Source organism: Chelonia mydas, chromosome 5, assembly GCF_015237465.2.
Source record: "Chelonia mydas isolate rCheMyd1 chromosome 5, rCheMyd1.pri.v2, whole genome shotgun sequence".
Taxonomy (NCBI): Eukaryota; Metazoa; Chordata; order Testudines; family Cheloniidae; genus Chelonia; species Chelonia mydas.
The window spans coordinates 100,037,513-100,060,283 of record NC_051245.2 but is presented as its reverse complement, the minus strand read 5'-3'; the positions used below and the strand labels follow the sequence as shown (position 1 = coordinate 100,060,283).

Genomic DNA, 22,771 nt, shown 5'->3' with positions numbered 1-22,771 from the left:
GTGATATTTAGTTAAAACAAGATCAGTCCCCCCACCATAATTTACAGCTTTTAAAAGGATTTTAATTCTTGTGTAATGGCCCAGGCCATGAAGCTTTGGAAATTGTAGCTGGCTGCATAGTGTGTGCATCTTCCCTATGATTCCATGATAAGTTAATGCAAAAGAATTTTCTGGACTGATTAGATGTCATTATCTTCCAACCATTACACTAGACATCAGCTATTACACTGGAAATCAACCTATTGAAAGTGATGGGCCCATCTTGCTCTCCTTACTCTGGACCTGATTGTCCACAATGCTACCTTGCATTGAGCCAGATTGGGTACATCTGAAGTGGATGTGGAATATGAAAGGGAGGTACCAATTTTGCAGCATTATTCCCTGCTCTCTTTCCCACCCCCTTCCCTGCCAAAAAAAAAGTGGGAGCTCTAGGAATTGGGGTCTGGACGCTGGTGGTGGTAGCGCTGAGGAGCAGCCACCACCCATCGATCAACATGCTTCCTTCCAGAGGTGGCAGAGAGCCAACACAATATCTGTGCCTAAGCACCACATCTGCATGCCGTTCGGAGCTGAGGGTTTTGCACAAGGTGATTGGCCAGTGGGAATACAACTCCTGCAGGAGCAGTGTTCCATGCAAAGGTGATTGTCTGGGCAGAGGCACTGGCCTCTGCATGGGTGGTCCTGCCCTTTATGGGTGTACCAAGATCCACGCAGATCTCTGGACAACTGCATGGTAGGGAGTTGAGTCCCCGGTCGCTCTAGGATTTTTTTTATTTTATTTTATTTATTTATTTTTTTTGTCCTTTAACATGCATTTTCTGGACCTTAGCTCTTCCTCAGGCAAAACTTCCATTGATTTCCAGGAATGGGCTATGTATGTGTATATATCTATAATAGACTATGAAAAAGAATTTGAACTCCAGAAAGTATGGTTAAAGTCTGAAGGTATAGAAACAAGAGAAAACAGAAGACTAACCATGTGCGTGCCACAGAGGTGATTAGAAAAATGCTGGTGCTCGCAAACAAGAAAAGTGAGTTTCAGTATTGCTTTTATCAGACAAACAATCTCAGGTTGCTGTGACTTACACAAGAAATAATTATTAATATCAGAGGATCTTAGTATAGGACAAACAAATGGTGGTTCCACTTTATCTCAGCATTTCCTTGTAATGTTTCTGTGTGGGCTGTGGGGAAATTACTTTCCTTGTTTCTTCTTAAAGTTGTAATCACTGTACTATATGTAGTGTCAAGACAGCATATACTAGGGGGTAGGATGAGTTCATGCCAGCTCCTGATATTGAAATCAGGACATACAAACCCTTTGGATGGTAATTAGGCATGTATGGCAAAGTATAAATTTTCCATAAGTTTTGCCAACTCAGATCAAAGCCTAAGGGCATGTCTATGCTATAAACTTTAGCCAACACAATTTATGTTGGCATAAATCTATTGCACTTGGCATATCGCTTGTGCGTGTGCATGCTTGGCTCCTTGTGTCAGTTCTGCGTGTACTCACCAGGAATGCGTGCACCGTGTGGTGCCCCATAGGTTGGTATTCCAGTGTACAGCTCACCACCATCCAGTGCACTGTCTTTCAGGAAGTTTTGTCAATGCATGGGGAGGCAGAAACAGGGGTGACTGGGAGAAAGGTGCAAAGTTCCTGACATGCAACTTTCTCCATACTATAAAGTCAACCATATCCCATAACTTTTTTGTACCTTTAAAAAAAAAATCCCATGAACCTGCATGGCATCCTCTGTCTGCCATCTCTGACAGAAGGCTGGATGCTGCACAGCTCTGCACTATTGTCATGAGCATTTCAAGCACAGGCTGCATTATCTTCCAGCATTTGCAGTGCTGCAAGAAGAACTGCATCAGTGGGGAAGAGGACAGTTTCATGGAGGACAGATAGATGTGGGGTACAGCAAAAACCAATTTAAGGTTGATGGTGGAGTTCATGGAGAAGATGCAGATGGTGGAGCACTGCTTCTGGGCTCGAGAAACCACCACTGACTGGTAGGATCACATAATAATGCAGGTTTGGTAGGATGAGCAGTAGGTGCACAACTTTTGCATGAGGGAGACCACATTCATGGATCTGTGTGCCGAGCTCACCCTAGCCCTTGTGCAGGGACACTAGAATGAGAGCAACACTGGCAGTGGTTAAATAAGTGGCATTCACACTGTGAAAACTTGCGATGCTGGATTGCTACCAGTACGTGGGAAATCATTCTGGAGTTGGAAAGTCCACTGTGGGGGCTGTTGTCTTGTAAGCGTGCAGGGCCATTAATCGTCTCCTGCTACACAAGACTCTGACTCTCAGCAAAGTGCAGGACATAGCGGATGGATTTGCAGCAATTGGATTCCTGAACTGTCGTGGTGTGATGGATGGCATGCGTATCCTAGGCCCAGCCCACCTTGCCCCAGAGCATCTAACAGAAAAGGCTACTTTTCCATGGTTATGCAACTGCTGGAGGACCAACAGGGATGCTTTGCTGACATCAGTGTTGGCTGGTCAGGGAAGATGCATGACACTTGCGTCTCTAAGAACGCAGGAATGTTTAGAAAACTGCAAGCAGGGGCTTTGCCCGTGGTAATCCGCTGGTTAGGAAAGAATGTTGAAATGCCAATAGAGATCCAGGGGGACCTGCCTATTCCTTGCTCTCTTGGCTCATGAAACTGTGCAAAGGCCACCTTGACAGCATCAAGGGAAGATTCAACTACAGGCTCAGCCAGTGCAGGATGACAGTTGACTGTCCTTTTGGTAGCTTGAAGGGACAATGACATTGTGTACTCATAAGATTAGATCTCTGGGATATTTTTCTCAAATGATTATAGCAGCCTGCTGTGTCCTGTGTAATATCTGTGAGGCAAAAGGGGAATGTTGCTGCTGGGGTGGAGGTGGGGCGATTGTCCTGCCAAGTTTGAACAGCCAGACACAAAGGCTGTTAGAAGAGCTCAGCACAGAGCTATATGGCTGAGGGAGGCTTTGAAAGAGTATGTTAACAGTGAGCCACAGTGATAGGTTGGGAACTGTGTGCTGTACCTGGCCTTGCAGTTTTGGGGCTTGTTAGGAATTATATGGCACTTGGTGTGCACCTCTGTCTATAACACTGTCAGCGCATCTATTCATTTTCTGGTCCTTGCTGTATGCTTATAACTATTACACTGTTTGTCACTAATCCTATGAGTTCTGTCACACAGTACAAAAACAAGTAAGTGAGTACTTTCAGCACTGCTAGGCATTCTGCAGCATACATTGTGATCTAATAAAGATGAATTATGTTCCAAAGAGTAGAATTTTATGGAGTAACAAAACCAGTGGAAAAAATCCATGGAATTTAACAACAAATGCATTCAAAACTTAAGTTCTGATCCAGTAGTAATTAACAAAGGGAAAGAAAATTCATATCCGTTTTGACTACACTTACAGCAACAGTGGTGCTCTCAGGTTAGTGTATGTGAATCTGTGGTTGTTCTTACTGTCTTCTGCTGTGGAGTGGTAGGGGTAAGGATGCAGCCTCTGGTGCCAGGAGGAATGTAGGGGTAGGAGAGGATTTGAAGGTGCTAAAGTGGAATACAAAGGTGCTAAAGTGGAATGCAAATGAAGGTGCTAAAGCTCCATGGAATGCAAAGGGAGACAAGCCTATGATTTGTGGACCTATAGGTCCACAAAAATGTGCAGCATCTGTGTTTACTGCCAGAGAAGCCCCCTAGTGCATCTTCCTCTCCTTTTCCTGCTGGGACTCCTGGGCCTTTCTCCTGTCCCCTCTTTCCTTCTCCAAGCAGCTTGAAAGATTCACCCTCCAGGCCCTCTGCTTATGGTCTGATGCAGCACTGGCTTGCAGGCTCACGCTGAACATCTCATCCCAAGTTATCCCCCTCTTTCTCCTCCTTATCTGGCTCAGGCATTCCATGGGGGAGGAGGGAGAACCGCTCAAGCCTGCAACTACAAATAAAACACACAGAGGTACCATTGTCAGAACAGTCAAAATGGAAAGCAAAAATTAAGGTTCTGAACTCCCTTCCCTTGCTCCCCAAAGTTTTAAACCAGACATGTTTAAGACACTTCTGCTTTGGAGTACCTGTGCACAGCACCAGCCATGGTGAGTATGGCCCATAGGGGTAAGGGAAATGAGGGAATTGCTCGGTTACATGGAACTGAATCTAGGGCAATGGCACTGAATACTGGCACCATTTTCCATAGCCAGGGATGATTTTACTGATATCTCACTTCTGAGGGTAACAAAGGCACAGAGCACAGCTAATGCTGGCATCCCAAAGTTGACCAGGCCTGTATTCCCCTAGCCTGTTCACAGCAACGGTGCCTGCCAAAGTCACCATGGAGTGGTGTGAGAAAGTGTTCTACTGCAGTGGAAGAAATAAGGCCACCATCCCTAGGATCCTTTGGGAGAGGACTGCAGAGTACCTCTATGAAAATTTCATTAAGATCTCTCAAGGATTCAATACGTACCATCTCTGTACATAAACTGCTCCCCATGTTCCCCTGCCTAACTCTGCAGGGGAATGAAAAGCAGATAACTGTACCTCTCTTTGTTGTACTTCTATCTCTTCTAGCTGTTTGCATCATTGTAAGGGGAAATACATTTACACACTTACCTGAGGTTCCTTCCCCTGAATCAGACTTGCCTGTATTTAACTGCTAGGATTGCGATGGAGTCTAAAACAGGTCCTGGCTTATGGCATAGCTAGACCCCCCCAAGCTCCACATCTCACATCCTCCTCCTCCTCCTCGCTATTCATGGCAGGGGCCTGTGACTCAGGCTCCTCAGAAGTATCTAGGTTGGTGTGAGGAGAGGTAGTGGGGTCCCTGCCAAGTATGGCATGCAGCTCTTTATAAAAGTGGTGGGACTGTTGGCCTCCCTGGCCTTCTGGTAGCCTGCTGCAGTTCCTTTGCTTTCATGCAGCGCTGCTGCTGGTCCCTCTCATACCCCCTCTCCTGCTTCTCCCGTGTAATCTGCTCATAGATGTCCATATTCCTATGGCTGATCCATAGCTGTTACTGCACAGCCTCTTCTCCCCACAGGCCCAGGAGATCCAATATCTCCTGTCTACTCCAGCCCAGAGTGCATTTAGAGCATGTAGTTGGCATTGTTAGCTGGCCAGTTGCACACAGCAATGGAGAGCTGCTAATGTGCTCGCCAAGCTGGGCAATCAGGAAAAGCCATTTCAAAAATTCGCAGGGTTTTAAAGGAGGGGGAAGATGGGCTTGTGGTCTCTGTGACCCCACGGAAGTGAAGTTCATGACTGTAAACAGAGGAGTCAGTGTCAGGCATTGTGGAACAGCTGCTGAAGGATGGTTAGGGTCGACATAGGTAATGCAGTGTCTAAACTTGGACTGCATTGACTTCAGTACATCAACCATAGCTCATTGCTGTTTGGGTAGGGGGTGTTACTGCGTCACCACAGTGAGGTTCTTACATTGGGGAGAGACAAATTTTAAGTATAGACACATGCATAATTAGGTCGATGCAAGGCGGCTTATGTCAACCAAACTTTCTAGTGTAGACTAGGCCTAACCCTACTTATGTTCAGACATACAGATTGAGAGTCTAGGCCAAATTTTGGTCCCCCTGTCTTCTTTCTCCTATTTGAAAATACACTTGATGCTCATACCTTGAGTTCTGCAAGCTTGTGTATTAAAAATTAACTTTTGGTCCCCCAAAGAGTATTGCATTGGCTATCCTGTCAACTGTATTTTGTTGTTCCTGTGTCTTTATATGAGATGTATAACTGAAATGATTGACACTCATGGTCATTAGAGATCTGATCAAACTTTTGTAGGAACTGAGGTGTTCATGCCAATGTCATGTCTCAATTCCAGTTTATCTAAGTATCTTCTATGAATCTAAAAATCCCCTGCAATTTCAGTTGGGTACAGTATTCTTAACTTCCTGTCCCTAAAAGGTCTCATAGGGTCACTGTATACTGTTAAGCAGCTGTTGTGTTTTTTCCCCAAAGGCAATTGCATTTTGTTGAAAAGATTCCTCTGTATGTTTGTGTATAATAGATAATAGGCCTGAATTTTAATGCTCTGATTGCTATGTCTTAGCAGGAGTGTTTTCTGAGTAAGAACACTGCAAAATCAGGCTCATAATTTGTCAAGTACTTTGTGCTTCAAGATGAAAGTGCTATAAAAATGTGTGGTGCTTTTTCATTTGTTTTCTAACACAGCTTTCTCGCATGTTGGGTTCTAAATGCATATGTCTTAGCTTCCACTGGTGTGTTCTGTTGTTTTGGTGACTTGTTTAGGTTTGCATGGGAGTGGAAGGGAGAAGAGGCTGGCTTTGTTGATGGTGATAGGAATTTCAGAAATCGTACAAAGGTATTCTGAAATAAAGTGGTTGCACTGTAAGGGGGAAAGAGGGAGGCAGGGAGGGAGATGTTGATGGTTACATAGCAAATAAGACTCTTTCTGATGGTTTTGTTTGTAAAATTGGGCCAGGTAGATGGAGAATAAAATTAGCAATCCAAATTCTGTAGCCCTTACTCTGTAATTATTCATGGGGAAACTCTCATTGATTTAACATAAGGACTGAGTCAGAGCTACAGGCTTTGGCTAGTACTTATCAAGCTGAAGAACAAGACCTTGACCCAAGAACTCACATCTAAGTGTGCCCCATTTGTAGGACTAGCTATTAGCTGAAAACTTACCACAGTCAGGTTGAATAAAGAGCTTTGGTTCCCTCTAGTCCTGCCACATCTAGGTGTTAAACATCTAAGTTCAAGGAACAGGAAGAGGTTTCTGGCTGAGAGCTGCTGGAGCGACAAACAATGGGGCGAAAGATGCATGTGCATATATGCTCCTCTCAAGCGTTTCAGTCTGTTTCCTGTGGTGAGACACAAGACTTGCTTTCACATTGAAAACTGGGGAATATAACCTCAGCATTTTGGAATGGATTTAACTTTAATCCTGGGTACGTGCTATTCCTTATTTTACATAGGGTGCACTTCAGTCTTTTATCATTTCACCTTAGTTAATGTAAATTGTATCAGTTACATTACTACTACTACTATTGAAACAGAAGATAAGATCAGAGATAAAATTCAAGAATTAGACTTTTGAATCAGCTAGCAAGATTTTTTTTTTTTTTTTGGTCAAGGTGCCACAAACATCTGAAAGAATAAGCAAAGTTTTTTCCAGCTTTGAGTGCAGAATGCTCAGACTTTACCCCATATTACACTGTAAGAACAGCACACAGGCATGAAAAGCCAGCTAAACCTAAACCATCTATCACACATATCTTTTACCTGGTCCTCTGGTGATGTAGCTACTTTCTCCATTTCCCCATTGCTAGTTTCCCTCTGGCTAAACTAAGCGCTGCCCTTTCCAGGGTAACAGAAGCCCACAAATAAAATGGTCAGTTTGGACAAAAGAATTCAACAAAAATAATTCACCTCCTCCTCATGTTCCTTCTTACCAGGTGCTTCTCCTGAGGGCACAACTCTCCTGGAGGCTGGTGTATAAGACATATCTGACAAAAGGGTCTACACTAAAAATACCTGGTCTTACGCGCTCTGATGGGTTATGACAAGTTGCTACCCAACAGCAACAGGGAATAGTTGAAGAGGGGCTTCCTCCTTCCTTCTAATGGAAGCTCCAATCCTGGGTTTGTGAAAGCACTCAGATGCTCTTTTGGCCTTCCCCAAACTCTGCTTCAGTGCCAAGGGTCATATCCATAACTTACACATACTTTCTGCATAAAACTACAAATGTCCTATATGGCAGTTACACTTAAGATCTAATCCACTCACTGCTGGGGCATCCATATACTTAGCAATAAGTAGACTGGATAACAATGTAAGATTATGGGAACTCTTAATGCATCAATATCTTCATGCAAATTTACTGGACCCAGAAAGCTTAAAGAAAATCGTATGGAAAAGTACATCTCCTCTTGTACATTTCCAGGCTTCTTTAAAATAAAATACAGATGTAAAAATGAGGCCAGGCTAATGGAAAAAGCGCGTTAGCTCTAATTAGGTCTCAGAAGCCATAGGCTCAAGGTTGGATGAAGGCAACTCCGTGTTCTACACACAGCATGACATGAGCATGAAGCTGCTCCTCCTGGGGCCCTGTTCCTATGCTGTGCTATCACGTCAGTGATAATATAAGGTGATGAGTGCACAGTACATAAAAGCAGTAGCACACAGGACTCTTGCAGAGCACTTCCCAATACACACTATGCATGACTTCCTGCTGAGCAAGCCCCAGAAGGAGATCAACACTGGCTCAGGGGTAAGTTAACTCTTTCAGATGAAAGACTGTCCAGATACTAAAGTGTTTTAACATCCCCTCCATTCTGTCCCCTTAGGGAATGAGTGGCAGAGCTACCTCTAGGGAACTCAAGTCTTCTATGCGCTGCTATTCCTGGTTTTAAGGAGAGTCCGTCTCCCCTCCCACAGGCACACAGTCCGTGGGAGTTACTATAGGGCTCTTCCATGGCCATTAAAAGGTGAAAAGGGAGTGAGGCTTAGGAGTGCTGGCTAAAGAGACTGAACTTTCCTAGTCTCATTCACATCAGGGTTATAAACAGTTAATTTCCCCATCAGGTGACAGGATCTTTATCCACAGACTCCAGTGGCTACTCTTACACTGTTTTTCTTAAAACCTTTGCTTCTAAATCCAGGCTGTGTTAGGTCCCAATCCTACACCCCCCGATGTCATTAGCAGCACTCCCACTGCCTTCAGTGGGTGTAGGATCCAGCCTTTAGTTACCATCGGTGAAACCCTAGCCCCACTGAAGTCAATGGAGCATGGACTTCACCCCCATTATTCCAATTGCCTCTCTAGGCCTAAGAGAGAAAAATTAGAACATGCATTTTAAAAAACCAAACCTCTTTTAAAATTCCTGAATTAGTGTTTTCATACATAGTTATGCTGTGCTGCTAAGGTCTGATATCTCTGGAACTTCTAGGACTCCAAGCAAATATTGTGTGTCCCGTTGGAAATCGGGCCATCTCCTCTTTCCAAAAGCTTAATGCTCCTCTTTCTCTCTATGAAACATTGTGATATATTAAATCTTAAACGTATCTCTGGTACAAGATTGTACATTGCCTGTCTGGGGCCTCAAGCCAGTGTAATTTTGGGGGCAAACTCCACATTTGGGGGGGAAAGGAAACATTTCTCCATGATTTTTTTTTTTTTTTAAAGGCAGGTGTTGGCAGCTGCTCAGCAGTTTGGAATGTTAGAAGTAGCCCTGGTGAAGATGGAGTAGGGGGCAGTGTGCTGGTGGTGATATATTTAGTGGGCATCGTACATAGGAGGAGACCATAAATTGCACAAATGCAATTTATCACATGGCTCTGTAGTTCTTTGCACATTAGTGGGCTTGATTCACCCTTGTAGGTGCAGAATTTAAAACCTCCATTGTCTGTGGCGCCAGCTGCATCCACAGTACCACAGCTACCCTTTCTTGGGGATTATATTTAGAGCAGATCCCATCACTAAGAATGCATGATGGTTATCCCTGGCTTCTGCTCTGATGTACTGCCCCCAGGATCCACAGAAGCTGATTTCATGCTTCTCTAAGGGGCTACCCATACAGGATAAAACGTGTGTTTTTAAAAAAAAAACATTAGCTAACAGGTTCTAAAAGCCTAGTGAAGACAAGGCAACTTGCATTTTAACAGGTGTTAGCAGCATATGTTCATGCTGATGTGTTAGTATGCCTTTTATCCTTGTGTAGGCAGGCCCTAATATAGACTGACACTACACACACACACACGCACCCAGATGGCTTTGTCCACGTCCTGAGATGCGCTTGCCTGCTCTGCCTTCCACAGTACCCAGCCACCTGGTTCCACAGGCGAATCCTAGAAGAGAATCAAGCACAGTGTGTGGCTGTGGGTATTCAGTATAAGATGAAGAGGATTTGCTCGAATACCCTGGCTACACTGAGAATCTGAACCAGAATTAAATTTTACAGCTGGATCTGGTTCTTTAATGGGCTGAACCATAACCCTGAGCAAATACCTCTGAACTCTTTTGGGAGGGGTGGTCAGAAACCAGCCTAAGTATTTGTCTGGTCCTTTCTGTGGGATTACGGGGCTTTCCATGTTCTCTGTCAATGTTTCCAGAACCAGGAAGCAGTGCAGGGGGATTACATGGAAACAGATCTACCCTTATTCACACCAAATCAAGTACAACCATAAAGAATGCCCAGGGAGGCAGGGAAGTGTCACCAGCCTGTCAATCGCCTAGTTTCTCTTTCCCAGTCTCCCCGTGTGTGTGAGTCAGAGTGAGTGCCGAGGGGGAGAGACACACTCTGCCTTTGAATTAGCCAACCGGCTGACCAGGAGTTACCCGCCCCCTTGCCCCCTCCCTCCCCTCCTAGGCTCTGGCACTCGGGAGGCTGCTGGCTGGCGGCCCTTAAGCATTCACCCTCCTTCCCTGTACTGCAATCCCCCTGTCCACACAGCATTGATACAACCAGCGGAGAGCACGGGCAGCCCAATTCCTGGCGCTTGCAGCCCGGACCCCCTTCTTCCCCAGACAAGCCTGGACAGACAGCACCTCTCCCATCACAGGAACAAAATTACAGCAGTGAGCTAGCAAGGTCACCAAACAAGTCAACTTCATCTTCCTCCCCTACGGACACTGATTGCGGGACACGGCAGTGAGAGGCGAGCCCCTCAAGTTTTGTAAAACCAGATTTCCCCACAAGAAAAAGCAACTTTCCCCACTCCTCTCTTTGTATGTCTCTTGCCGAGCCCTGATGGAAACTGTTCATGCTCAAGTGGATAGCCTCTCTCAAGTGTGTTTGAAGGGAACCAAAGTTGCTTTTCTTTATTCAGCTCTCTGCTTGCAAGTAGTTGCTGTCATTCTTGTTTAGAGGAGAGAGAGGCTCTGCCTGGAGAAGGAATATGCACCTTGGGCTTTGTTGTGGAAAACCTGGTTACCTGGTAAGTGGATGCTGCCATAGGAACTTTGCTTGCAGGCGCACGCACACAAAAGTTAAAGCTGACCTATCCTCAAACCAAGCTAAGAGACGCACATTAGCAAAAACACCACGGCAGCAGCCGCAATCCTGTGGAGTCTAAACTGTTTTGTATACACACTTTCCCCCTCTCCTTCTTCAGGGGGAAGTGTGTGTGAGAGGGAAAGGTAGAGTGAGCTTTACTGATCAGCTGGGAGGTGGACAGAGTACAGCTTCCCACAAGGAATCTGAAATGTAGCCCATGGCTGTATGTATCGTAGAACGACAATGTGTAAAAATGAAAGGGGCGGTGGCTGCTTTAATCTGACCATAGGTGGGTGTGAGATTTATTTGCAGGAGGAGGCGAAGGGTTAATTGACAAGAGATGAGGCTCGTGAAATCTTACAGGCAAAGCAAAGGCTTGGTAGTTTGTCAACTAGTAACTAGTGTAAACTTTAGACCGAAGGAGACTTTAGAGAAGAATAAGAACCGGGTGAATGAATGACGTGAGGAATGCTGTATATGTATATGCAGACAATTAAGTCTTCATTAGTTATAGTTTATTTTAAAGTGTAGTTGTAATATAGATTCATTGTTTTACAGAGTGTGTGTGTAAATATAAATGCTGGAGTTGGGGTATGTATACACATCCAACAATTATATGTAAGACCCTTCACCGCTCCGTTTTTGTCAGCTCTCCAGCAAACATATGCTTTTACATTTTATTCATGCCTAGTGTCAAATATTATTCCCATGTCTCATTCCCACTGTAAGGGACTACTATATCCTGCTTCTCAGCTCCAGTCCTATAAATTATCTGGTGTTTTTCTGCAAACTGCCGAGACAGCTTTGGAAAGCATGAGTCTGCAGCAATCTTCTCTCAGGCTTCAGTGTTTGTTTGTTTGCTTAAATCTTGTGGTGAAGTTACTTCGAAGTTACTCACTTTAACTGAAAAGTCTGCTGTAGCGATAGAGAAATAGCAATGTCTGGAACGTCGGGACAAGCATTCTCTGACTCCGCGGGATTTGTCATCGGGTCGATGATTAAGCCAAGATTTCATAATTTCCTCCTCAAGGTATTAACTCTGGAAAGAAAATGACTGTTTGATGCTCTCCCCTGCGTTTTTTTTGTGGGCAGAGAATAGCGTAAAGCGCTTGGTTGATATTCGCAAAAAGAAAAGGAGTACTTGTGGCACCTTGACTCTGGAAGTGTCCCTCATTTCCCCTTTGGCAGCTGACCGGTACCTGTATGATTTCGATATAGATGGTGCATTTAATAGATTAGTACACACGTTGGCAGGGATCGGCTAATTTGCTCTAAGCACGTCAGTGTCTGCTGTACTGAAGTGCCGTATTCAGAGCCCCGCAGAGAGGACAGGAGACCTGGACGCTCGCAGCCCGGTTGAGAAGCCCCGTGGTGCCCCCAGCGGTGTGCAATCCACCTGAGAGGTCATGTCAGTTTACCAGGGCGCCCTCCCTCCTCTAAGCCAGCCTCAGAAGCGAGTTCAAGGCTGAGCCCAGGTAGCTGGTGCGTTCGTTCGGTCGCCAGCGCTGCTGCTAGGGGGCCGCGGGTGGGGGGCTGACCAGAGGCAGCGTGGATGCCGCTCTGCTTGTACCCTCCCTGCTGCAGTCTCGGGAGCTGGGGATAGTCCCCCCACCCAGCCATTAGCCGAGGGCACTGCCCTTCCCCTCCAGCAGGGGACAGTGGAATGGGCGAAGCAGGAGGCAGGGGGAGCCAGGGGGTTCCTGTCCCCCTCCAGCAGGGAGGAGTGGGAGCTGGGGAAGGGTCTCACTCACTGCAGCCAGGGTTGGTGCTGGTATTTCGGCTGCAAACCAGAGCCAAAGGGTGAACAGCCACACCATGCACCAATGATTTTAGGAAAGGAAGGGGGCTGCAGCTGGTCAAAATAGACGGACAGGTTTCTTTGGGAGCTTTTGTGAATGCTCTCCTGAAAAAATGTTGTCAAAATCTTGAAAAGCTTCTCCCATCTCTCCTTAGAGCCAACTTCTGTCCCTTCCAGATGGTAGAAATCTTCCCCTTTAAAAACAAAATAAAACAACAGCTCTGCACTTTCTGTAGTCCAGATGCAACCACAAGTGTCACTCACGTCAAAGAAATGCCAGAGAGCTGTTTAATGCTCCCCAAAGTGACAGCTTAATCTTCAGGCCTTTTTGTGTCACTGGTAATTTCTCTTTGTTAAACTTCGCTAAGTTGTCATTTCTGTTCTAGGCTTCAACTGGATATTTTTTTTCTTTTCCCCTGAGACACTAAGATAGTTTCTGACCTTGTTGGAAACTGTTAACTCTTTAATTAAAAGCTTTGGAAAGAGAAAGTGAGAGCAGCTGTCTTAGGGTTCCCTCCTCACTCTGAACTCTAGGGTACAGATGTGGGGACCTGCATGAAAGACCCCCTAAGCTTATTTTTACCAGCTTAGGTTAAAAACTTCCCCAAGGCACCAATCCTTCCTTGTCCTTGGAACTATATCGCTGCCACCACCAAGTGAGTTAGACAAAGATTCAAGAAAAGGACCACTTGAAGTTCCTGTTCCCCAAAATATCCCCCCACCCAACCCCTTCACCCCCTTTCCTGGGGAGGCTTGAGAGCAAACAAGGTGAGCACAGACCAATATCCCCACTGCTGCTTTTCTTAATATTTCTCACCATTGCATTAGCCACAGTGGGAGATCCAGTGTAGAGGAGTTACCAGTGGTGCCTGTGATTCTATCACCTTGTCATCTAAGCGTGTTCTGAGTCGGGTAGATAACATGGGTGGCAAAACCATACACAGCTGCTGTTGTCCTTTCTGCACTGGAGCTCACCATAGCTAGCTCTGATGGTTGGCAATGGAAGACTGGGGTGGGGGGCACCGGTGTAGACAAGCTAATGGGACTGTGAATGGGGAGTATAGACTTTTCACATGAGTATGGATTTGCAAGACTGGGTCTGTGGCTGTTGACCTCTCCACATCAGAGATCCACAGTCTGCTCACTACAAGTGTGTTTGGAATTAGGTGTCAGACATAGTTCTGCTTAAAACTGACTTGATGAGTTTTCAAACAAGTGGCTGTAATTAGCACAATGTGTGCTCTAATGTGAAAAGGGCTTTAGAGAATAATACACTCTGTGGGTTCGTGTACTCTCTTCAGTACTTTGTTTTCTTTTCTTGTAATGATTATATCCATTTAGATGGAGTCTGAAAGTTAAGAGGACAGATTTTATTCTTAGGTACATCAGCGCAAATTTACTCCAGGGACAGATTCTTGGGTTATTTCAGATTCATACTAGTGTGAATGAGAGAATTCTGTTCTGGGTGATTTAAAATCATTTTTATTCAAATTAATACTTAAATGAATTAACATGGTTTAAAAGTCACTTGTAATGGGTAAGTTCCAGCCATTTAAGGAGGAAAAATGTGGATTTCAGTCTTTAATAGTGACCTAATAGCAATACTATTGTGTGATCCTTGAACTAGAGCCAGATAACCCTAGAAAGGGCTTTATCCTGACCTCCAATTCACAACACACATCCTCATATACTAAGGAAAATCAGCTTCTAAGTTTGGGCCTACTTTCAGCTAAATCTTGTCCCCAGCAGCATCTGTGACACAGAAACTGCAGGAGCCCGCAAGGACCTCTTGGACTCTGAAGCTTCTGCTGCTTCAGAGGAAGAAACCAAAAATTGGAGGCAGACATGTAGCACTTACTGGCATCCAATCTCTCTCCTGTTCAGGGTGAGTTCAGGATTCTAACCAAGTGACTTATCAGGTCTTGGAGATGATGTGAAGGAGGGTAATGACTTTTCACCATTTCAATGGGGGTAATATGTATGGGTTTCTGACTGACTGACTGTGAAAGACTGAGGCCATATTACCTGAAGATCTCTTATGGCTGACAACTTCAAGCTAAAATGGATAGTCAAGAAGCAAATAGGGAAGCCTGTAGGGTGAAGAACAGTGTTATTGTCAGAGGGGGAGCTTTGCTAACCAATTTGAGTGGCTATCATGACAGCTCTGTCCCCTTCCAACACCCCCTTACCCAAACATAAGTGAGTGGTGTTGGTTTTTTTTAAAGACCTGTGCAAAAAAGATAGCAAGGAGAGAGTCTGGAGGAAGTCTGGTTTGTGAGTGTTGATGAGGAGCTTAGGGAAGGGGTGCTGGAAAGCTGCATTCCTACAAGGGCAGAATTTTATGGTTGTGGGTGTTATCTGAGGTATATGTTGGTTGTGCCAGTGGTGAGATGTGTGTCTCTGGGTGGAGGAATAGAGAATAGGGACTGTTAGATGCCTTCGCTTCCAGTCTTCTTGCTTTCGTGGCTTTGTGTTAGGTAATGTTATGTGCAGAGCAATATAAACTCACACATTATGTAGTGGTTTTGTATATTAATACTTTTGTCAGGAAATCTTTGGTACATAATACTTCCTGGTTTGTTGAGATGCACTGCAAAAAATGCATAACATAAGATTAAAAGTCTGAATATCTCCAGAGAGAAGACACTTCAGAAAGGATCAGTCTTTTTTCTGAGTATCTTCCAAACAATGAATGGGGTACCATAAGAGCTGCAACAAAATGAGTCAAATAGCATAAGAATATGAACCCTGAATGTTCAATATTTCTGATAATTTAAGTTAGACCGATCAAATATTATTGACCTATTCTCTTATAGGGACCCGGTCTTGCACTTCTCACTCAAGCAAAACTACTATTGACTTTGTTGGGAATTTTTTTCTAAATAGGGATTATAGGATCAAATTGTACAGGTGAGATTTTCAGACACTCAGCATGGGTCTAACTCGACTTCTGTTGAAGTCAATGAGTTTTATCTTCCCATAGGACTATCCTCAATGTATTTATATTGCGTATGCATACTGTAGTAGAGGCACAGATATTTGTGAATTCATCTTTTGTTTCTCTTTATGAAGGGATTGATTCAGTTTTTCCAGTCCTGCAGCTTGAATTAAACTCCTACTATGTGGTTTACTGAGAGTAGACTCATGAGTCAGACATGTGGATTTTGAGTAACTGTTGTCATGTTGTTAGTAACAATGATGTCAGCTAAATAAAATACAGTTTTAAAAATAGTGGGCCTAATCATGTTTCTGCAGACATCAGTGGGAGGAAGGATAGACCCGAGAATGGACTTTACCCATTTTTAAATGTTATTTTCAAACTATAAACAAAATAAAATGCTCATGTTTATATCACATATCTGATGTTACAGTAAAGCAAAATCTGTCCAATAAATTAATACAATCTCAGGACAGTTTTAATTTTATTGGTAATATTTCTGTGTTTCTAAATTCTGAACTGGTAAGTCTAGTTGATTGAAGATATTACATTTAATACATTTGTATTTACATGTTTCAGTTATGATTTTGTATTCCATGATTTCTTTGATGCAGTGTACTTACATTTTTCATGATTAGTATGGTCAGAAGGATTTTTTTTTTTAAACCATGTTGCGGGTGGTTATGGATCTGATTCAACGGTCAGTACTCTTCAGCAGAACATTTAAGCATGCACTTAACTTTCAGCATGTGCTTAAGTCCCATTGACTTGTAGTTAAGCACATGTTTTAGTGCTTTGCTGAGTAAGGATGGTCTTAAGCACACACTTAAATGCTCTTCTGAACTGGTCCCTGTGTGAATAATAGATATGACTGAAACATCATGAAATGATAAAAATCAGTGACATATTATAATACTTGGCTATAATCTATCTGGATGAACAGACTAAACTGTATATAAAAGATTCCATAGCATCTAGTCAGATAATATTTCTAAGTGGTAAAGACCATACAGTAGAATGCATATGGATATAAATCTGAAGCCACACACAAATAATAGCAGGGTTATGCAATCATAGAAATGTAGGCCTAAAAGGGACCTTGTAAAGTCATCAAGTCCAGCCTCCTGTACTGAGTCAGGACCAAGTAAATCTAGTTCATCCCTGACAGGTGTTTGCCCAACCTGTTCTTAAAAACCTCCAGTGACAGGGATACCACACCTTTGCTTGGAAGCCTATTCCAGAGCTTGACAACATTTATAGTTAGAAAGTTTTTCCTAATATCTAAGCTAATTCTCCCTTGCTGCAGATTAAACCCATTTCTTCTTGTCCTACCTTCACTGGATGTGGAGAACAATGGATCACTCTCCTCTTTTCAATATTTGAAGACAGTTATGAGGTCCCACCCTCAGTCGTCTTTTTTCAAGATTAAACACGCCCAGTTTTTTTTATCCTTTCCTCAGAGGCTTCCTGATCAGAAGAGGGATACTGTACGCACAGTGTTGAGGGAGATCAAAGAGCAATTAAGGCATTATCTATATGGTTAATGGAACCAAAATAGCAATATCTGTTGTACTTTACATCCTTAGTGATTTCGGTTTAAGTCTCTTTGTGGACACTCTCTCTCTCTTATTTTTGTATAACAGTGCTTTTATAGCAATATAACTTGTTTCCTTATCAGTTTAACAAAATCAATGTAAAGACACTGAAATAAGAGAGTGTGCACACAAAGACTTATGATTGATATAACTTCATTGATTTAATTTGCCATGTACGCAAGCACTAAATGCAATAGAACTAGCAAAGGATGACTTCAGCTACTACAGATATAAATTGGTCAAATGTCACAATGGGGCAAGATTTAGAGAAGCAATTTCTCAGCTGCATAAATGGTGGCTTCCTGGAACGCTGATTTGAGTGCACACAAGGGTCCTTCTCCAAATTAGCCTGAAGTGACACACAAGAATTGGTCTAAGATGTAACACTTGTTGACTGATTATGTAATAATGACCCCAATAAAATTAATTTCACCATCGCTGAGAGAGAAGTCATAACAAAATCTAGGCCAGTGGATTTACCAATGAGGAAGGGAATTTAAAAATACCCTACAGTAAAAAGTACAGAAATTAAAATCCTTATGTTTGGCATGGAGGCTACAAAATTATATGTAAACAGTCACAGAAGTCATGTACACCATTAACCAAAAAAGGAAATAGGATGGGCTGGAGGAAAAAACAAACAACCACAACAAAACCCCCACCAGGGTTAAATGGCATAGTTCAGGAGATTATTTAAACCAAACAGGTATTCTGCAGAAAACAGAAATCCAGCCCCAGGGGAAGCCAATAGAATGCAGCATAAACTATGTCAGGTAAAGTGTAAGATGGAAATGAGGGTGAAGAGGGAATTTAAATAGTAAATAGCCAAAGACATTAAAACATTCTCAAAGTATATCAAAATCAGGAAACCTATGAGAGAATCAGTGGGTCTGCTAGGCTAGCTGGGAGTAAAGGGGAGAAAGGGTACTAGCCTGGGACTCAGGAGACCCATCTTCAGTTTCCTGCTCTGCCAAATATTTTCTTTGTAACCTTGGGCAAATCAGTTAGTCTTTCTGTGCGTCAATTTCCCATGTGTCAAATGTGAATAATAGCACTTTCCTATCTCACAGGGATGTTGTGAGGACAAATACATTAAAGATTGTGAGGCAGTCAGATACTATGGTTGTGGGGGGCAGGTAAGTACCTGTAACAGAAATATGGGGAAACTAAGGAAGAAATTGCAGAGAAGCTAAATGACTTATCTGCAATTGCCTTCTCCACAGAGGATATTGGGGACCTCTGCAGGTGCTGTAAATTTGCTGCAGTTCAAAATATAACTTATGTATATGTATGAAAAAGGAAACAGAGGCAGAGATGGTGAAAATTAGATTAGATTTTTTTAAATTGGCTTATTTTTGAAAATTTAAGGTGTTTTTAGTAGCACACATAATTATATTTTAAAATATATACTTATTTTGACAGTGTCCCTTTAATATTGTTGACTAATGGGTGTGTTTTCTTCCACGCACATAAATCTCAATCAGTACTAAAAGAAGTTACACATGACTATCAAAAGAAGAACATCAACTTAAGTATAATTGAAATGAATGAATTATATTGGTACAATGGTTAGCTTGAAATCCAGTGATGTATAGTAAATTTTTTCTGTAAGTGTGAAAAACATTAACAGATGATAAAAGTACAACAAAAACAAATCCGAGTATTGCGGTTTATTGTAGCATACAGTATTACAGAAAAAATAACAAGGAAATCAGAGTATTAAAAACACGTGGAATATATTGCCCTGGATTTGATAGGGCCCTTTAGGTGTGTGTATATATATTGTGTAGAAATATTCTTCCGTCAATTAATCTAAATACACTGTTGCTGAACAAAACTAATAAACCTGTCATGTATAATCTCCTCTTTATTATGTTTGTACTTTTCTAATGTAGTTAAAAATTATAGACAAGAATGATTTTGACTTGCTGCTGATTTATACTGCTGTAGTGTATAGCCTTGCCAACAGCATGACAGCTTTTTGTTTATAAGTTCTTTTCTAAAGAGCCAGTCACCTGTGTTAGGGCAAAGTACATTCTGCTTACTAAAATGAACCTTGGGAATCTAAGAACATTCAGCTCTGTCTGTCCTTGGTTGAGTTGCAAAATGTGATTTATGCTGCAGCCATGCATGAAAATAAATGATATTGCTTTTTAACCAATATGTTTTCTAATTTACATTCTTGTAATATAAAAAATAACAATGAAAAATAAGGGAATAGGATTAGATTAGACCCTTTGTTATCGAATAACAAACTGAAATATGTGTGTGCATGTGTGTATATGTGTGTGTCTAACTGATATATATTAAACGTTATGTATATAAAATACACATGCGCACACACATGTGCGCACACGCGCGCGCACACACACGCTTGATCTTCATGGAGCTGAGACCTAGGATCCCAATTCACCAAAGAAGTTAAGTGTATGCTTTTTTTGGGTAGATCAGGGCCATAGTGCTTAGACCTTGTAGGATTGAAGTTCTTAACTCTAAGCATGCGAGTAGAGTAATCAGCGATGGCTCTCTGGGTACCTGGCACTGAGAGTCACCTTGTTACCCCTGCCTCCAGCATGAGGGAGTCTTGATAGTGGTAACTGGGTGTTAGCTCCCTGACATCACCAGCCTTTCAGCTACTCAAACACTCTTCTGTGGCCTATGCCACCCCGTCTCTGTCTCGCAGGTTAACAAGAGATGCACCCGAGTCCCCTTGAAGTGTTCCCCTGTGATATCTAGCTCCTGACGCTGGCTACTCACAGAAACCCCAGAGCCTGTGCCCCAAAGGAGCAATATGCCCCAGTTTACTGGTCAGACTTTAAATCACCACTCCTGTATAACACACCTCACATATGAGCACTTATACTAAAACAAAAATAGCTTTATTTTAGAAAGAGTAGAGATTCAACTAGAAACAATACAGAGTGGTAGAAACAAATGGTTACAATACAAATCAAAATCCTAAAACACAAACCTGGGTCTACCCTTACTAACAGTTACATTTCCTACCTAATAAAGTAGTTTTCTCTTCAAAGTTCAGTCTGTTGCAGAGATGGTTGACTTTACAGAAACAGGATCCAAACATTCATGAAAACACCCTTTCTCCACAAGATATTTCCTCAGTGAATGAATTCAGAGTGTCTCTCCGCACTCTGTGATATACTGAAACAGTCTTTTGTCTCTGGCAGATTCCCTATCTATCGAAACATTCCTTTTTTATTTGTTTTTTTAACACTTCTAGCTGGTTTTGATTGTTTCCGGTTGTCTCTGATGCCTTTCCATTGGTAGTCTTGGGATGGAGTAAGGCTAGACAATTAGTCTTGCATTACACCACCAGCTAACCAAAGAGTGGTGAGAACTCCATTCTGTCTGAATGGGTCATCACCAAAAAAATATTATTCCATGGTGACTAATTTTTACTCCAAGACCATAAAGCATATTTTCAATATAGTTACATTATTCCTTAAATATTACCTGTACATACATCTTGCAATGATAATGAGTCTTCACAAGTTATGAGTTTTCTCTAGATACTTCACTTTATGGATAAATACCCTGAAAGACATGTGTTTGGTGTAGTGAGTTTGTCAGGTATGAGATGAGAGTTTGCAAAGAAAAGGGGGCCCTTTGCAAAGTGTCCTCTGTGTCACATAGTCCTATGGACTTCAATCATGAACCATCTAGCTCAGTGTCCTTTGATTTCAGTGGGGCTACTCATGTGTTTAAGTGTTTTGCTGGATCAAGGCCAGGGTTCTTAGTCATTTGCAAGATAGAATCCTGTGTGTCTGGATGAATATAAACGTGTGTAATTTGAGCCTCAGTTTTGTGTGTGAAAACTGCAATTGTGCAAAACAGTTAGCTAGATATCTAAGTCCTTAATCAGTAGAACACTTAAGCATATTCTTAAATTTAAACACCTGAATCTGGTTGTTAAAATTAAGCATGTGCTTAAGTGTTTTGCTGAACTGGGACCCAAATTATCCCATTTGTGTGATATCTTTAACAACCTGATTTGCATCCACAAATGCTGCTTCTGTTCACAGATCTGTTTGTGTGTGTGTATATATGAACATTCATAAAAATGTAAGTGGAAAAATACTCTGGGAAAAACTTGGACTTGTACAATTAAAAGGCTGCCTTTGAAAATTTGGCCCTATGCTTTATTAGGACATTAAAAATAATCTGAATCTATAAGATTTACATCTTGATCCACCTTTGCAATGATTGCAATTATTTTTTATGAAATTAGCACAGTAGAGCCCTCTTACAGTATTTTTTTCTAGTGAGTCCCATGCTGTGTAGTAAAGAAAAAGCCCTCTGCAATGTGTTCTGCTGTATTTCTGATCTTTAGAATGTCAACTGGCATCTCTTTAATGTCTTGTATGTGTCTGAATATTGCTTGGCTGCTGTGTTTTTGGTTTTCAGCACCTGTTTAATCAACAGACTGAAGAGCTGGCAGAATGGGATAGTGGTGCTCATCCTGGTGTTGACTTCCACTCAGCCCCTGCTTTTCACTCCAGGCTGACTTCCTTGACTTGCTCAGCATTCACTCCCTTTCTGGCTAGTTTATCTAGTATGAAGACAGCTGACCCTATTGTAAACTTCTGCTTTTGAAGGGGCAAGCTTTCTTATTACAATTCTGAGTCATCATTTAGCTTTGTCCTCTCTCTTTGATTGCCTGTATATTGCTCACACTTTGCTGATCATAATCAATATTTTTTCATATAGTTAAATATTGTGAACAGTCCTGTCATCATATATTATTTACTACAATGTAAAATATTTTTATTTATGTATTTTAACAGGCTTAATCATCACTATGGATAACATACTGACCTTGGCCTGATGTCATTGATACCTGTGGATTTGTATAACACATTTTGATCATTGCAACTATTTGACAATGAATGGGAGGTCATGCAGTATGAACCACCGGATCTCGGGTACTCCCCATGGTCCTGGGATGATCAACGGACAGCAAATTCCGCCTATAAGAGTTCATGCAGGAACACCCTGCCCATCTTCAAATAGCAGCACCCCAAGGCCAGCTATTGGAAACTTGTCTACCAGCCTCCATTTAAAGATGCCCCTTGGAGGAGGAGTAGCTCCTCAGAGCAACATCATTGAAAGTACCATCCACCTCCCTGCTTTAAGTCCCAGGAGACAAGTGGTTACAAATGGGAAGCCTTTATTCCAAGTCCCACAGCCTCCAGGGCTGCCAGCACCACAGTCTTTAAAACCAAAGCAGCAGGAGTTTGGGAACATCTTCTGCCCAAGCACAATTAAAGGTAGGAGCGATTTTTCTAATTATGATCCTTCCTTTGCTGCTATCTCATGCTTAACAGTATTGGCTAAAAATTTAAATAGTTCAGAGTTTGATTATTACCACAGGATTTCCAATATCTAGTGATTGCCCAGAATTGTTGTATGGTGCAGTTGGTAATTTTATTTGCTTTTG

At 42.4% G+C, this 22,771-nt stretch overlaps 1 protein-coding gene across 2 annotated transcripts in view; it reads left to right on the top strand.

Moving 5' to 3' along the window:
* The first annotated feature begins 10,380 nt into the window (after nt 1-10,380).
* Nucleotides 10,381-22,771, top strand: part of GLIS3 (GLIS family zinc finger 3) — a 257,387-nt gene continuing 244,996 nt past the window's right edge. The window contains exons 1-3 of one of the 2 annotated variants that reach the window (XM_043547249.1): nt 10,381-10,926; nt 11,544-12,015; nt 22,119-22,601. In XM_043547249.1, coding sequence (XP_043403184.1) covers nt 22,217-22,601 — 385 coding nt within the window. In that variant the 5' untranslated portion in view covers nt 10,381-10,926; nt 11,544-12,015; nt 22,119-22,216. The remainder of the gene's footprint in view (nt 10,927-11,543; nt 12,016-22,118; nt 22,602-22,771) is intronic. The other variant, XM_007065592.4, reaches the window with a different exon arrangement.